At 51.4% G+C, this 15,771-nt stretch overlaps 1 protein-coding gene across 1 annotated transcript in view; it reads right to left on the reverse strand.

Moving 5' to 3' along the window:
• Positions 1-638: 638 nt before the first annotated feature.
• Ttc7a (tetratricopeptide repeat domain 7A) overlaps positions 639-15,771 on the reverse strand; it is a 120,184-nt gene continuing 105,051 nt past the window's right edge. The window contains exons 19-20 of the mRNA XM_042675400.1: positions 13,744-13,946; positions 639-2,458 (exon numbers count right to left, since the gene is read on the reverse strand). Of these exons, the coding sequence (XP_042531334.1) occupies positions 2,237-2,458; positions 13,744-13,946 (425 nt within the window). The 3' untranslated portion in view covers positions 639-2,236. The remainder of the gene's footprint in view (positions 2,459-13,743; positions 13,947-15,771) is intronic.

The raw sequence follows: 15,771 nt of genomic DNA on the forward strand, positions 1-15,771 counted from the left end.
AGTTCAAGCCGTCTAACCAGCACAAACAAAAACAAAACAAAAAACGTGTGATTTTATATCATTTAAAAAATTTGGGGGACAGGAGGTATGGCTCAAGTATAATGTCTGCCTAGCAAGCACAAGACCCTGAGTTCAAACTCCAATACCATTAAAAGAAAAAAAAAAAAACGTTGGTGTATGTTTTCTGCAAGACAGTGTACTGGTGTGAACGCATGGCCTCTCGGTTCAGAAGTCTGCTATAGGCTTCTCAGCAGAGGGGACGCATCTGGACATGGTATGAACTGATCCTCAATCCTGGTGGTGTTTCCTCACAGCTGACAGGGCCAGTCCCTACTATGCAGGATAGGGGCCTATCCCAGCTTTTCATCTGGTCTTCCTTTCAGCAGGAGACTCAGGCCCACTTAAAAGACAGACCAGAGGCCAGAAGAGCCTCGCCTGGACCCCTTTGTTTCTTCTTACTGCCTCCACGCCTCAGCTCTGATCGCCGCATGTTCCCCAGCTGAGAGCCAGACCCTTATTCCCAGCCCACCTACACCTCCCTCCTCCCACTGCGCTTCCAGCATGCTACATCTCTCCAGAACCAGCTCAGGGTGGCTTCTCGGGGCTGAGGCTGTGAGTGGGCAGAATGAACACACTGCTTCAGACACACACTTTTATTCAGTCTGCACAGCCACTGTTGGCAGCTCAGCTCAGCTCTCTGTGGTGGAATGTTCAAAGAATGCACTGGGTGCCTTTCCTACCAAAATCTGACCACAGACACTTTGGGCATCCCAAGGCTTGCTTATTCTTTTTCTAACAGAAAAAAAATAGATCTCTATCAAATATATATATATATATATTTATATATACCCATACACATGGATAGAGACACTTCAACCAAGAGGCAAAGGATCACATGTCTTCTGTGGTTCCTTTTGGTTTGGTACCGTTGGCAGGAGGCGCGAGCTATCTGGAGCCAGCTGGGGGGGCATGCAGTGTGGAGCCAGCGTGGCATGGAGCAGGGCTCCATCAGCCCCCACCGGCATGGGAAGCTGAGGCATGCCCTCACCCCACAAGGAGAGGCCTTGCCAAGGCCCTAACACCCCCGCCCCCGGCAGACGGGGCATGGCGTGGCCAAAAGGAGGGAGCAGCCTCACTCTCCTCAGGTCTTTAACCACAGTCCCTGTGGGGGGACCCAAATGGCCAGTGAGGCTGAGGCTGCCCAAGAAAGCCAAGATAAAAACTGAGCTGTGGATGTGGTATTCTAAGGACAGCAGTCCTGGAGACCACCTCCACACAGGGACCGGCATCATAGGGAAAGGCCTGAAGGCCCACAGCGGCTCGGCCCCGGTAGAAATGGCTGGCTCGGAGCCAAAGCCCATCCTGAGAGCCGCTGGCTTAAGGCTCGTGGGTACTACTTGGCCTGGGATTCAGTGTGTCTGGCCAGACACACAGAAAGGGGAAAAAAAAGTAAAAGCCAAGTGACATCCTGAGACAAAGGGGCTATGCTGGGCATTATCTGCTGACTCAGCCTGAGAGGAACCCAGGGTCTGTCTTCTGGGTGGTGCTTGCAATCTTGGTCTGTGACTACCCTGGGACTGGGAAGCAAGGTCCAGGGAGTGGGTGGGGTTCTGGAACGGCCAGGCAGCAGTATTTCGGGGGGTGGGATGCTGAAGTACAGCCATGAGGATCCCCCCTGCCCAGGTTTCAGGAGCAACCAGTCCTTACTACTCTGCAAAGTCACTTAAGATTCAAGCTGTCTCCTAAGGCCCCAAGGACAGAATCCAGGAAAAGCCTGATGTAGCCAGAGGACAAAGGCAGGGGAAGCACATGGGGCTCATCTCTGGTACAGAGGATGGAAACTGAAGTTTGTCCGAAGCTAGGAAATGTGGGAGTCCCGATGGAGGTTTGGGCTTGGGCGCCATGGTGCATAGACAAGGAAGGCAGAGCCCTGAGGAAACATGGCCTCTGCCCCGCCCCAACGCCACGGTCCCAGGAACACGGGATCTGCCTTGGATGTAAAGCTTGTCCATCTAGCTCCCGATGAGCAGCACCAGGGCCCAGCTGGCCCTTGAGGGGAGGGATGGGTAGGGGTAAGAAGAAGCGGAGCGGAGCTAACAGAAGTGTTTGCTAGAGATGTATTCCCAGGGGCTCTGCACTTGCGTGCCGCTGTCCCTCCCTGACCCCTGCTCCCTGCTGCCTCCTTGTTCCTGCCATCCCTGTCCCTGCTGGGAGGCCCTGTCTGCACCCATGTAGCTCAGAGCTCTCTGGGGATGATGGAGAAGGGGAGCACGGGGCTGCTGGACTCCAGCTCCAGTGCTGTGAGGAAGCAGTCAATGGCAGCCTCGTTCTGGCCCTGAGCCTGCAGAACCTCACCCAGGCCCTGCCATGCTTCGTGGCAGGTGCTCTGTCTTTCGACAGCGTCTCGAAGAACCTTCTGGGCTAGGCTCTTGTGGCCCAGCTGACTCAGCATCAAACCCTGCAAACCAAGCACAGGATAGGGTTAGTGAGGGCCTCCTCACCAGGGGGAAAGGGGAGGAAAAACAGGAGAAGCTTGTTTGCTGGCCACCAGCTGAGAACTCTGGGGGGGTCTTGCTTGGGCACTGACAAGTCCCCATGCCCCATATCCATGCAAACCTGTTTCCGCCCAGCCTTCCTATTTCCTGCAGAAGCTGTTCCTCTTAACCCCAAGGGACAAGGCTTCAAGTCAGGACTTGGCTTTGAATTATCCTCGCTGGGAGATCCTGGGCAATCACAGCCCTCTAGTCCTCAGCTTCCTCTGCACTTGATGGTATTATAGAATCCCCCTCTAGCGCTGTGCTGAGGAACTGAGTCAGTAGGTGAAGGGCAGTGGAGAGGACCTAGCGGGAGTGAGGTCCCAGTGAAGAGCCCCTGCTGCCTGCAGCTTGGAGCTGCCCCTCATCCTAGGGCCTGAGCACTGCATCCCCACGCACCCAGCCCAGCCTGGCAGATGAGGGTCATGGGAGGGAGTGACATGGCCAGGGTAAGAGGTAGTGGCTAGGTGAGAAAGTCGGATGGGCTCAGGGTTGAAAGGCCCTGGGATCAGGAGTAGGCAGGAAGTACAACCCTGAAGTTTGAGATAGGAGAAGTGACAGAAACTATTAACGGGGGAGGGGGGGCGTGGCGGGGGGGGGCTGGGAAGTAAAACAGGGACTCTGTACCAATCATCCCACCCATATTGGGGAAGGAGCTGGGACTGAAGCAGGCCTCAGTTCCCAGAAAGTCTGCTTTGCACCTTTCCCACCAATCTTTGTTCCAGCTTCAAAGGCAGAACAAGATGGCAGAGCGGGAGGGCTCTCCTCTTTTTCTAAGAGGTAAAGTTCCAACAGTGACTACCAGGGCAGGCAGATAGGGGAGAGGGGAGCAGCCAGGATGGGGGTGGGGGTGGGGAGCTGCCTTCTGGAGTCCCCTCTCTGCTGCCCGCCTACTGATGGCCATGTACATTTTTAGCTGGATCATTTTCCTCCTCTCTTAAATCCCCAGAGCTAGGCCTTCGGTTGCTATGGAGATGCACCAGGAAAGATGTGCATGCCTGATTTCATAAAGTTCTCCGAGATCTTGGAACATGACCAATTAGGCGAGAGAGAAAGATGGCGCTCAGGAAGCCTAGGAAAAGCTTATCTCTAGAGGTGCTGGCTGGAGATCCGGTGGCCAGGGGGTGGAGGAGAAGAGGAACTGGACTCATGGCAGCCTCACTTGACCTTGGGCATGGCCACACCCAAGGACCACAAGCAGCTGTGGAGAGGGGGTGGGAAGGGGGGATGGGAGGGAGAAGGAAGGGTGGAGCATTGGGCAGGGGCCTGACTGGCCAGATGCAAGCAGCGCTGAGTCAGGGCTGTCTGGGATCAGGGGCAATGTCTGCCTGGCCAGCAGGGATCCAGGCCAAGCTTATTCTGCCCACATGGCCTGAGCCAGACCCTGTGCACATCACAGTGGAACAGGGCCCACAGGGAGGAGGGAATGAAGGCTGGCAGATGGCTGCCAGGCACTGAAATTAAGCACCAAAAATGGAAGGTTTGAGGCCGTGAGGGCTGCCCAAAAGGAGCAACAGAGGACAGAGGAGGGCCAGCAGGGCCTCCAGAGAGGGCTGGCCCAGAGTGGCCTCTCCACTCAGCTGCTTTTATGGGGCCTCCGTGCACATGACACTTTGTTGGAAGGAAGAATTCCACTGCTGAGACTAAGTCTGAAAGCCCCTGATCTTGTGGGTGTTTGGGAAGGGCCCAGATGTATGTGCAGGCTGAACTCTGTGTGTGTGTGTGTGTGTGTGTGTGTGTGTGTGTGTGTGTGTGTGTGTGTGTGTGTGTGTGTGTGTGTGTGTGTGTGTCACTGTCACCGCGGAAGGTTTGTAGTGACTCCTGCGCATGCCTAGATAGTGGAAAAAGCCCAGGACTTGGCAGCCAGATGGACTGAAATGCCAACTCTGCCCCTGGTAAGTACTGTGGCCATGGCAAATGGATGACTTCTGAGCTGTGGTGTCCCTATCTGTAAACTGGGCATGGGACAGACTTTCCTTGTAAGGCCTGTACAAGGCCTGTACAAGGCCTTACAAGGCCTGTACCCATGGCCATGGGGGTAGACAGATGGTAAATGGCAGTGTCTTCAGGATAAGCTAAGGGTCTTTTGGGATGGGGAGTACTGTTGGCTCTAACTCCAGGGTGCTGACCTTAGAATCTGAAAGGAGACACCAGGCCAGGCTAGGGTCAGGCTGGGGCCCAGAAGCTCAGGACTGTAACAGGATCTGCAGCCACCTGCCCCGGACACCAGCAGCCTTCGTGTTTGGTAGCAACTTGGAGCTGTTTGCTGCCTGACAACCGGGTAGGCCCCAACTCTCAAGACGCAAGGTCTCACCTGCTCTGCCCTCAGTCTGGTACTGTACCACAGCCCAGCATTATACTCCCAGAGCCCCACCCGCTGGAACAGCAGGTCTTTAGGGATATGGCAGAACTGGTGTCTCAAGGTCCCCGCTGAATCTTTCCTGTCCTTTATCTGCTTCAGAGAGGCTCTCAAGTTTAGGTCCTCCCTTTGGCTGTCTACCCACGGGGATCAGATAGCTGTGTGTAAACTGTCGATTGCCACTGAGCACTGAACCTAGGCTGATCCCAGCCTCCAATACAGTTTTAGGGGAGGGATCAGGCTAGGAGGGAAGTACTCAGAACTTTCATCTTCTACTCTTGGCTCCCTTCCTGGATCTCAGGGGAGGGGCACTTGGCCCCATTCATCTGTCTAGATGACAGCCCTTTACCCATACAACTACCTAGAGTTTTACTTGGCTACTGTAAGGCTATAGTGTCCCATCTTTGCCCTGTGCCTCAGGCTGAGAAGAATCGGGCTCCTGACTCCCGCCTGCGTTTCTGTTCTCCACAGCGCAGCAGTTCATTGTTTCGTGGGAAGGTCCTGGACATGGCCATTGCTTCCTGACCTAGAGCTGCCTACCTGGGATGTTCTCCAAGGAGCGTACTTAGCAAGTCCTGCTTCTTAGGAGCAGCGAGGTGGACAGTGAGAGACCCAAGGCCCACTGAGGCCTGGTCCTCCAGTCTGTATGGGGACTCCCTGTCAGGAGCAAGGTTCTTCATGAGGGACAGAGTGTGGTGATGGCTCTAGGGTAGGTGGGGAGGAAGGGGCCTGCTATCTCTTTTTTTGACACTTGCTACTGCGATCGCACCCCACCAACTCAGCACCTTACAATGTCCCCCAGGCAGGACATGATGGCAGGAGCATCTTTTGGAAGTTCTGCCCTGGGAAGCAGCGCTAGCCGTAAGCCAGCTGTGGGCCAAAGCTGAATGTTCCCCGCCCCTGCCCTCAAGTATTTATAGAAGTTATTTTGGGAATTTTCTTTCTGAGCTCAAGGCGCATTCCTGGGATTCTGTAAGGAATCAGCTGGAGGCCACTGGAGCCTTCTGGTCCCTGGAGTCCCTGTTTAGGAACACAGGAAGATCCTCCTCCACTCATCCTGGAGCAGTGCCCGTCCAGAGCTGCTCCAGGCTCTCTAAGGTGTGTCAGTCTCAACCTGTCCAACCAGACTGGGGACTGGCCCTTCACATCCCACATCCTTCCTGGAGCAGGGCTGCTGTAAGGGACGACACACAGGCAGGCCCTACTTCTCTGTTGGGAGAGGAGGCACAAATCCTTCCAGACCCACCAGACAACTGGCTAACATGTTGACCCCAGGGCTTCCTGGGGCTTTCAAAGAGGCTCTTCCTTAAGCTTGCCACTCACTGGGAGCCCAGCTTAGCTAGGGTCTTCCAGCAGAGCAGGTAGCTGTGCCCAGTGGTGCCGACACCATACCTGTCCCTAGCTCTTCCTACATCCTTGAGAAACCAGATGTTTGAGACCAAAGTTGGCCCCTTTGGCCAGACTAGAGATGTCTACCTTCAAAAGAGCAGAGTTGGGCTGAGAGGCCAAAGCATTGCTTGACTAACAGGTGCTCACATCTAGGGACTCTGAAGTCTGTGGACCACCAGGAAGTGGACTCCTTTGCCAGGTCTGGAGAGGGCTGGCCTTGACTCATCACTCTGGACTAGTCAGGTTCTTGGCTGGCTGGAAGCTCTGCCCATCTAGGGGAATAGCCAGCCCTCAGGGTGAGGGCAGAAGGTTGTAGCTGGGCCTTGTGGTCCTGGTTCTAGAGGTGAGCCCTTGCAGTGGGGAATTCGAAGGGGGCCCAGTTGTAGGAGCTGCCCTCTCTGAGCAGGAAGCTGAGCCAAAAGGGAACAGGAGGGCAATCTGGAGGAGTAGACCACTGAACAAGGGGTTTAGCACTATACCGCTAGACACAGCAAGACAGAGTCTTTCCAACTCTTAAGATTCTGAAGCTAAATTAAGTGCTCAACTGTCACTGTGATCTGAACCAGTGCCTGTCCAAGGGTAAGGGAGGTAAGAGAGGGGCCTCTGAAACCCCAGCAAGGCTGATGTTGGGGGGTATATCTTGTAACCTCCCCCCTCCTGGGAACCTGCAGAACGCCCCACCTCCCACTTCCGTACGACACAAGGAACACACTCAGGCAGTACTGATGAGGGGTGAAGAAAGCCATCACAACACAACAACCTTGCCAGGAAGTCAGAGGGCCCAGACATTCTTATCAGCTTGCTTGCCACACAGAAGCAGTATTCCACCTAGCGGAGCTACAGGGGCAGATGGAGCCTCCAATCTTCCCTCCTGCTGCCCAGCTCCCTTGACCCCCCTCCCTGGAAGACTTCCAGCTTCTCCCACTCCCTCAGGCCACCTGTCACAGGACACGAAATGGAGGAGCCCGTACAGGTGGCACATCTTGGACCCTGGAAATGCATGGTATATGCAGGTGAGGCATATGGGCTCAGGGACCGGAGACTGCTGCTCTGTCCACTGCCACCCACTGCAGCATCGGGGACCTCCAAAATGCTGAGCACTGAACTCTGCTTCTCAGCTGCTCAGGATACCGTTCCTCCTTAAAGTCAACAAACAGATGGTGAGCCAGCCTGGCACAACATAGGCCAGAGCACAGGGCCAGCAAATAAGGCCTTGCCAGAGCCTGTCACTATGGCTCTGGATTCGCCAACAATGCAGGACAAGGCCAGCAACTCCCCTCTTCTCTCAACCCAAATCCCTAGGAAGCAGGCTGCTCTCTCCTTTACCTACGGCACTCCCATAACCTAAGGATGGACAGGGTTGTTTCTTGGCTTTGTCACCATCCCCCAGGATTGGGGACATCAGGTGGAGAGTACTGGACAAGGATCTGTAACTAGAGTTAATATCTTTTGCCTCTGGGACCAGGGCTATCCTGCTGAATGTCTGGAGCATGAGAGCCCCAGTCTTCAGTGACTGACAGGCAGGAGAGGGTGACAAGAGGCTTGGGGCCACAGCTATGTTCTGGTCCCCCAAGCCCACCTAAAGAACAAGGACCACCGTATGCCAACAATGATGGAAAGTTGCACGCTTTCATCAGCCAATTGAAAGATGGGTGCGAAGTTGGCACCTTGCTTTTTGGGGACAGGTGGAGAGGAAAGAGGATGGCCACGCGGCACCGGTTCACAAACTGCATCCTTGGGAATTACACTGCCAAGGTCAAGAATTGCAGAGTGCCCCTGACTGTGATGGGGGCCAGAGGAAAGCCTGCGGTCCAGTCTCCCAAACACATAACTCTCTAGCCCTCTGGGGACTTTCCCAGGGCAGGTGTCCACCCCCTCCAAATGCCTCAAACACCCATGACCACTAACTCAATGGCCGCTGTCTCTCATGCACACAGAACACAGAGAAACGTCTATACTCCTCTATAGCAAGGGCAAGGATGGGTCTGTTTATGACCAAAAATAGGGCCTTCTTTAGTAGAGCTGAGTGGTCACAGAGATTGACATCCTAAACTTTGCCTCTGGTATGAGGGTTATTTTGACTTGAAGGCCACTGAAAAGCAGACACAAGAAAAGCCTTCTGGGAGCTGGGAAGGTAGCTCAGTGGTAGAGTGCTTGCCTTGCATGCATGAGGCCCTGGGTTCGATTCCTCAGCACCACATAAGCAAAATATAAAAAGCTGGAAGTGGTGCTGTGGCTCAAGTGGTAGAGTGCTAGCCTTGAGCTGAAGAGCTGAGGGACAGCGCCCAGGCCCAGAGTTCAGGCCCCATGACTGAACCCCCCCCAAAAAAGCCTTCTGTCCCCCCTCTTTTTGCCTAAAAGCAAATAAATGTACGAAGTCTTCCTTCTCCCTGTGAATCAGGGAGGACAAAGGTTGCTCACAGGAGACAATTGCAGCCCATATTATGAGCCAAAGAAGGCTCTGCAGACATCTACATAGCAAACCACTAACCAGCTCCTGTCCACCATTGGTGTCCACTTGCTAGACATCTCACAATTTGAGGCCCCTACAGACTCAATTTCCTTCATTTTGTTACTTTCTAAAATTGTGCTATTCTGTTACGGATGTTAAGAGGGAGCTCTGAGCCACTGCTGAGATGGACTCATTTCCCATGTGCACATGAGCTACACACGTCACTACGCTGACTGCTTTGGTTTTCTGCACTGGACCTGTTATGGAGACCTGGCCAAAAATTCAGAATGGCAGGAGGAAAATTATTTTTTCCTTCCCTACTGTAGGAAACTGAGTCAAGCACATTATTTCATGGAGTGCTCGAAGCTTAGCCTGGCGAATAACCTACTGTGATCTTTGCACTGTGTTCAAATGACAGTAATAGAACAGCCTCCTGGGAGGCTCTCAGTGCTGCCAGGCCATGGGTCACTTTGTCTCAGTTCTCTGGCTTGCCTAGCATCTCTTTCCTGTAGAAGGAGCTAAAGGAAAGTGGGAGGTAGGACTTCCTGGAGGATCCTTTTGGTCTTATTGTTTTGGGAGCTCATACATTTTCCTCCTTTTTTAAAAAAAATTGTTATAAAGGAGTTACAATTACTTAAGCCAGGTAAACAGTATCTCTTTCCTCCCTTCTTTCCTTCCTTTTCCTTTCTCCTCTCTCTCTCTCTCTCTCTCTCTCCCCTTCCTTTCTTTTTTTGTCGGTTGTAGGGCTTGAACTCTGGGCTTGGGCGCTGTCCTTGAGCTCTCCAGCTCAAGGCTAGTGCTCTACCACTTAAGCCACAGCATCCCTTCTAGTTTTCTGGTGGTTTGTTGAAGATAATAGTCTCAGGGACTTGCCTGCCTGGGCTGGCTTTGAACTGTGATCCTCAGATCTCAGCCTTCTGAGTAGCTAGGATCTCAGGCATGAGCCACTGGCACCCAGCAACAGTCCATTTCTTTTTGGACAATGTCACCCCTTCTCCTGAGGAGTCTTTGGATGCTCTCTGAAGAGGAGCATCTCAACCAGGGGAAATTCTGATCATTTTGAGAAAGACCCAAGATCCTCTCCTTTTTGTTTTTGGTCAATCCTGGGTCTTGAACTCAGGGCCTAGGTGCTGACCCTGAACTTCTTTTGCTCTAGGCTAGCACTCTTCCACTTGAGCCACAGCACCACTTCTGGCTTTTTTTTCTGAGTAGTTTATTGGAGATGAGAGTCTCACGGACTTTCCTACCTAGGCTGGCTTCAAACTGTGATCCTCAAATCTCAGCTTCCTGAGTAGCTACAATTGCAGTTGTAAACTTACACTGGCACCCAGCTCAAGGATCCTCTCCTCCTTAACTAGATTCTTCTGCAAGTATGCTAAGCCCTAGACACCACAGCTAAGGGGGGGTGGGAGCTGCTTGGATGAAGGGCCAAGGTGAAAAGGCACTTTCAGGACCTGCTCCTGGGATTTGACTTCTGTGCAGAAAACATGCTCTTTTTGTGCTTGTTGATCTTCTGAAGATCTCCAAGCACTGTGACTGGTGTAGGCAGCAGCCTGCCCTGGAATAAGGCTTGATGGACCATCTCTTCTAGAAGCTTCTGTGGGCATACTGAAAACTCTTCCCAGAACAGAACTGCTAAAGAGGGGAGTCTTTTTCCTGTCTGATTTAGTGGAAAAGCCTAAGCCATACCTAGAATGGAACTAGAACCAAAGAAATCTCTCTCATTGCATCCAGGGCAGTCAGGGAAGCAGCACAAGGTAGCAGAGAACCTGTTCCTAGGTCAAAGTTTCTTTCATAAGTATCTGAAGCCTAGCTCCTTAAAGCCAAGCCTTCCGCCGGCAGTAGGTTTTCTTCAGCCTCCAGTTCCACCCTACAGGCTATAGAGCCAAATCTAGCACCAGGAAAGCATACTAGGAATATCTCCACCTTCTTCCCAGACCCCAGAGAGGATCACCCAGGACTTGGGGTTATTCTTCCAGCCCAGCATAATGGTAGCTGAGATCCCAAGGAAGGGGCAATTTTCTTTCTCCTTGTGCCTATCAGAGGCCATGTGCTCATAATGCTAATGGTGGGGTTAATGTCCTCCCTAGGAACCTGTCTTAGCAAGGACTCCACAGTGGGGACAGGTTCCCCTTATTTTCTTTTCTCTGAATAATTCTCTAAGGATGCACTAAGCCCCAGACTGAGACAACTGATGTGTCTCTCATTCTCTATTTTCAACAACAGCAACAAAAAAACCGCAGAATATTTTTGTATATATACCAAGCTCTCTGACTAGTTGATGTCTTGATCATGTTTAAAAGAAGTCTTAAGATTGTATCTTTTTATTCCCAGTGCTGTGATTGATTAGTAATGTCTGTCAGTGGAGAGGGACTGGAAAACAATTGTGTGTGTTGTCTCTTGCTTTCTTCTTATTGCAGACTTCCACACGCATATCTCATTTGATTAAAACAATACAATGGCCTGGGAGTACTGAAGATTATTATCTATTTTCAAAAGGAGCCTACAAGTTACCCACATAAATCAGTCACCCAAGTAAATCAAGGCCAGAGTCAGGATTAGATCCCAGGTCAGTTAAGGGAAGACACACAGACTGGGGAACACTTGAGATGAACATGCCAAAATGTTCACATATCTTTGGGAAAATATGTTTAGTAAATCTTCCCTAGGACTGCAATTTGTTATTCTTTATGCGTATGTGTGGGATGCTGGCAGGAACAAACCGAGTAGAAAGGGAGTGGGCTGCCCACACAGAAGCTGACTGCCCCTCTGGTTGCTGGTAACTTTAAAAAGTGGGCAGGCCTGGCAATGCCTTGTTCCAATTTCATCAAATCAGCAAGGCACCCCAGGAAGAGAAAAGGGACCATTTCAGTAACATCTGCAGGAGCCACTCTGGACAGCTATTCAGTTACCATGGAAACACACTGTTGGAAACTGCTTCCATTTCAAGAAAATAGCTACAAACAGTAATAAGCATAAATGAAAAATGGTACACTTTTACTTCAAAATTGTACTTGTTATTGGATTTTTCCAGGTTTTAGGGGCTCAGACGGCAGGCTCATATCCTTGAACGCAGTGGAAGGCAGACATCTCTGCCTGGCTCCAGGCCTAATGCCAGTCCACATCCTCCCTCCTGCTTCTATAATCAGTTTCTGGATGAGATCTCTGGCAAGGCATTTATCAGAGATGCTAATGTTTGAATTGCCAGAGAAAGAACATTTGCTGAATCCATCCAGGACAACAAAGAGTCACTGGAAGGGAGTGGGTTATGATGGGAATGGGAATGGGTTTTCTTCAACTGGGCTAAATATTCACACAGGCCTAAGCCAGCAGAAACCAGGCAGTAGGAAATCTGTTTTATTCTGGGAATCTGTTTTATTCTATTTTCAAAGATTCTTGGGGTTGGAAAAGACCTTACAAAGACAATTTGGTTCAGTCCCTTCCCCAAATCAGGTTTCCATTTTCTTGGCAACATCCTTACTAGTATTAGTGATTATATCCCTGAGCTCTTCTAAGAGTTATAACTTGAAATCCAACTCAGCACACATCAGACCCCTCCTGCACTGGGGCCATTCAGCCATCTGGAGCATTCTCCTGATTCTTCTGTGTTCTCCATGTGATAGATTTCAGTGATACCTGGGCTGGGAATGTGGCCTAGGGGTAGAGCGCTTGCCTAGCATGCATGAAAGCCCTGGGTTCAATTCCTCAGTACCACATAAACAAACAAACAAACAAAAACAGAAGTGGAGTAGTGGCTCAAGTAGTAGAGTGCTAGCCTTGAGCAAAAGAAGCTTAGGGACAGTGCCCAGGCCCTAAGTTCAAGTGCCAGGACTGGCAAGAAAGAAAAAAATTTTTTTTTCAGTGATACCCTAATGGCTGGGACTCATCAAAGGGAGGCATCTGAGGCAGAATCTAGACCAAGGCAGGGGAACCCAACATGGGTTCCTAAATCATCTTCCAAAAATCACTAGTGGTAGAATACCTGCTTGGCAAATACAAGGCATTTGTCCTGCTACTGCTCTCTGGAGGTAGCTAAGAGGCAGAAGGAAAAGGTTATCTCTAGGGGTCTACTGTACTATATGATACGGTTAAAACAACAACAACAACAACAATAATAATAAAATGCTGGATGCCTATAATCCTAGCTACTTAGGAAGCTGAGATCTGAGGATCAGGTTCAAAGCCAGCCTAGGCAGAAAAGTCCCTATGAGAGTCTTATCTCCCATTACCCACTCAAAAACCAGAAATGGTTCTGTGGCTCATATAAGTACATGCTAGCCTTGAGCAAAAGAGCTCAGGGACAGTGCCTAGGCCCTGAGTTCAAGCCCCAGGACTGACAAAGACAAAAAATAATCTGGACCACAGAATCTCTACTAGATCCATATGTAAAATCAAGGTTCAGAGAAGGTAGATGACTTGCCTATCATCACCCAGGTGGAGAGGGACAAAGCCAGGATGAGATCATTAACATCCTATTTCCCGACCTCCAAACCTTTCTCCAGGGAGGTCTCTGTGACTTGAGTACTCAAGGTCTGAATTCATGCCCTAAGACTAGGGGCTGCTGGATACTTATGCCAGTCTCAAAATGTGCTTATATCAGGTCTGACTTGACCCACCCTAAAACATTCTCATCAAGGAGAGAGAGCTCCTCTGAAATGGAGACAGCTCTAATAGGGGGGAGTCTGAGAACACCCCAAAGGAATTGCCTAGAGTCTGGAATAGCTTCCAGAGCAAGGAAGCAAGGAGTAACAATGAAATCTCTGTGGGGCTAGAACACTTTACAGAACATTATGGCAAAAAGAAGTCACCCAAAATACCAACCAATCTTTCTACATTTCTGTCAATGTATTTCTTAACGAGAGGGGAACAACCTGTACCTACAACGCAGACAGCTGCCTCTCCAGAGAGCAGAGAGGAAGTCGCCTCTCCCAATACAGGGAACCAAGGTGGCAAGGTGCTGGCATGTGTTAGGGGGGCTATAAGGGATTAGGGTGGGAGGGCTGACTCACCAGGCTGTGCATGATGCGTACTCCTTCAGGGTTCACTGTGAGCGCTTCCTTGTATAGCTGCTTGGCCTCTTCCAAGCTGCCCTTCACCTCAGCCAGCCGACCCCGCATGTAGAGCACTGAATGAGAGGTGGGGAAGAGGCCTGCCGCCTCCTGGATGCAAAAACCTGCTTCCTTGAGGTGTTTCTGCTCCATGAACAGCTCAGCTGTGAACCAGAGGGTCAGTGGAAGTGTGAGCAGGGGGAAGTCAGAGGTGGCCTCAGCCTGCACTGCTAAAGATGGGGAACTGGACCTATCCCACCAAGTGACAGCCCAGGATGAACTTGCTATGGTGTGCAGGATAATGTGTTCTGAGCATCTCCTCTGCCGCAGGCACTGTATTGGGTGAGAAATCCAGACCACCTCAGTCCATGCTTGCTCCAGTGCTTGGAGAACAAGTACGTTCACTACCCACTGATAGTTAGGAAGCTGAGTGCAGGGAGGTTAGGGCACTTGTCCACAGCGAGAGCATGTGATAAAGCCTGGGTTTGTCAGGCTGACTTCAGAGCCTGGTAGTGGTGACACAAGTGGTGTCCCCTGGGGCTGAGCATGTGCTCAGAGGTCTCTGACTTGTGTTCCAGTGTCCTTTCATTTCACTTGATCTTGCTGTCTGGGCAGAGGGGGTAGAAGCAGATGGGACAGCTCTCCCCGAGGCCTCTCAGCCTTGAGTGGGAGGAACAGAGGCGTGGGATATATGGTATGGGACAGCACCGAGAGAGAACTAAATGATCACAGTGACAAAGGCAGTGACTTGCATTTATGGAGAGCTGAGCTGCTCTTAATTTGCAAAATATTTTCTGTCATGAATCCTCTAGTCTTGGAGGGAGACAGGTACAGTCAGAATCCTTACCCCATCTCCACTGTGAGAAGGGGCAACTTGGGGACTAGTTTTCCCCTTGGCCTCCCTCCATAGCTGACACAAACATTTTTGGCTAGCAGGGAGGACCAGATCTGCCTCACAAGAGATCAGTGGGGAAAGGAGTTGTTTCTCCCCTGCCCCCTCCCCCCCAGGGCAGCCCACAGAAATGTACATTTCAGCCACATGCTGCTCAGGCGCACACCCACAGCAGGTACTTTTAGACAGGCTGCTTGTCGGCCCCCAGCCCACTCTGCCTTCCTTTCAAAGCAGCCCCCGGGCTCAGCTGCCCCTCCCGGAGCTGGTGCCCATGCGGAAGTCACAGAAGGATGGCAACACAGATGGGGAGCGAGGGAGGCCAGCAGAATCTGGCTTGCGACTGTGCCAAGAGCTTTTCCTAGCAAGGGCTGAGAGCTGAGGTTACACCAGTTCAGATCATGTCTGGGATGGGCTAGATAACAGATAATACCAATGAAAACTTGCAGAGGGAGGTGGACAAAGGGAACCCAGGCATCCCCTCTGCTTGCCCTGATAAGCAGCAAAAGGAAGGAAGGCTAAAGCCTTGATTGCAGTGCATGGCACTGCGGGGCGGGGGTTTCTCAGCAAGAACACTGCCTGAGGTTCACTGTGCAATCTGAGCAGCTTCTTGCTGCATCCAAAAATGTCACCAGGGGCTTTTGGAGCAAGGGTATTGTTTTTCTTATGGTGATGAGAACTTGGGGAGATCTGAGAATTAAATACAGAAGAGCCAGGTTCCCACATGGTGGGAGAGATGGACACAGGATACAGACAGGCTGACATGGAGGCTCCAAAGGTAGACAGTAGAGGAATGTGAAGCCAGGGTTTTCAGTCCAGGACCTTGCGGCGGGGGGCGGGGGTGGTGGTGGTAGAGGTGGGGTGGGGGGGTTGGGAGTAGGGGTAAGGATGGACCAGAGATCAGCAATTGGCATATTTCAGCTTCAGCTCTTCTCTGCTCTTCTCTGTTAAGCTGCTGCTGAGGCTCTGAGAAGGTTGCCTTCATACCTAAATATCCACTGTGTATGTCCTGAGCACTGACTGTATGCCTGCATCTTCCCACAAGGATTAAAAACGGGTGGAAATGGGGGCTGCTGAATGACCAAACCATCTAAGAGATC

This window comes from Dipodomys spectabilis, unplaced genomic scaffold (genome assembly GCF_019054845.1).
Source record: "Dipodomys spectabilis isolate Male_0828 unplaced genomic scaffold, ASM1905484v1 ptg000026l, whole genome shotgun sequence".
NCBI classification, from domain to species: Eukaryota; Metazoa; Chordata; class Mammalia; order Rodentia; family Heteromyidae; genus Dipodomys; species Dipodomys spectabilis.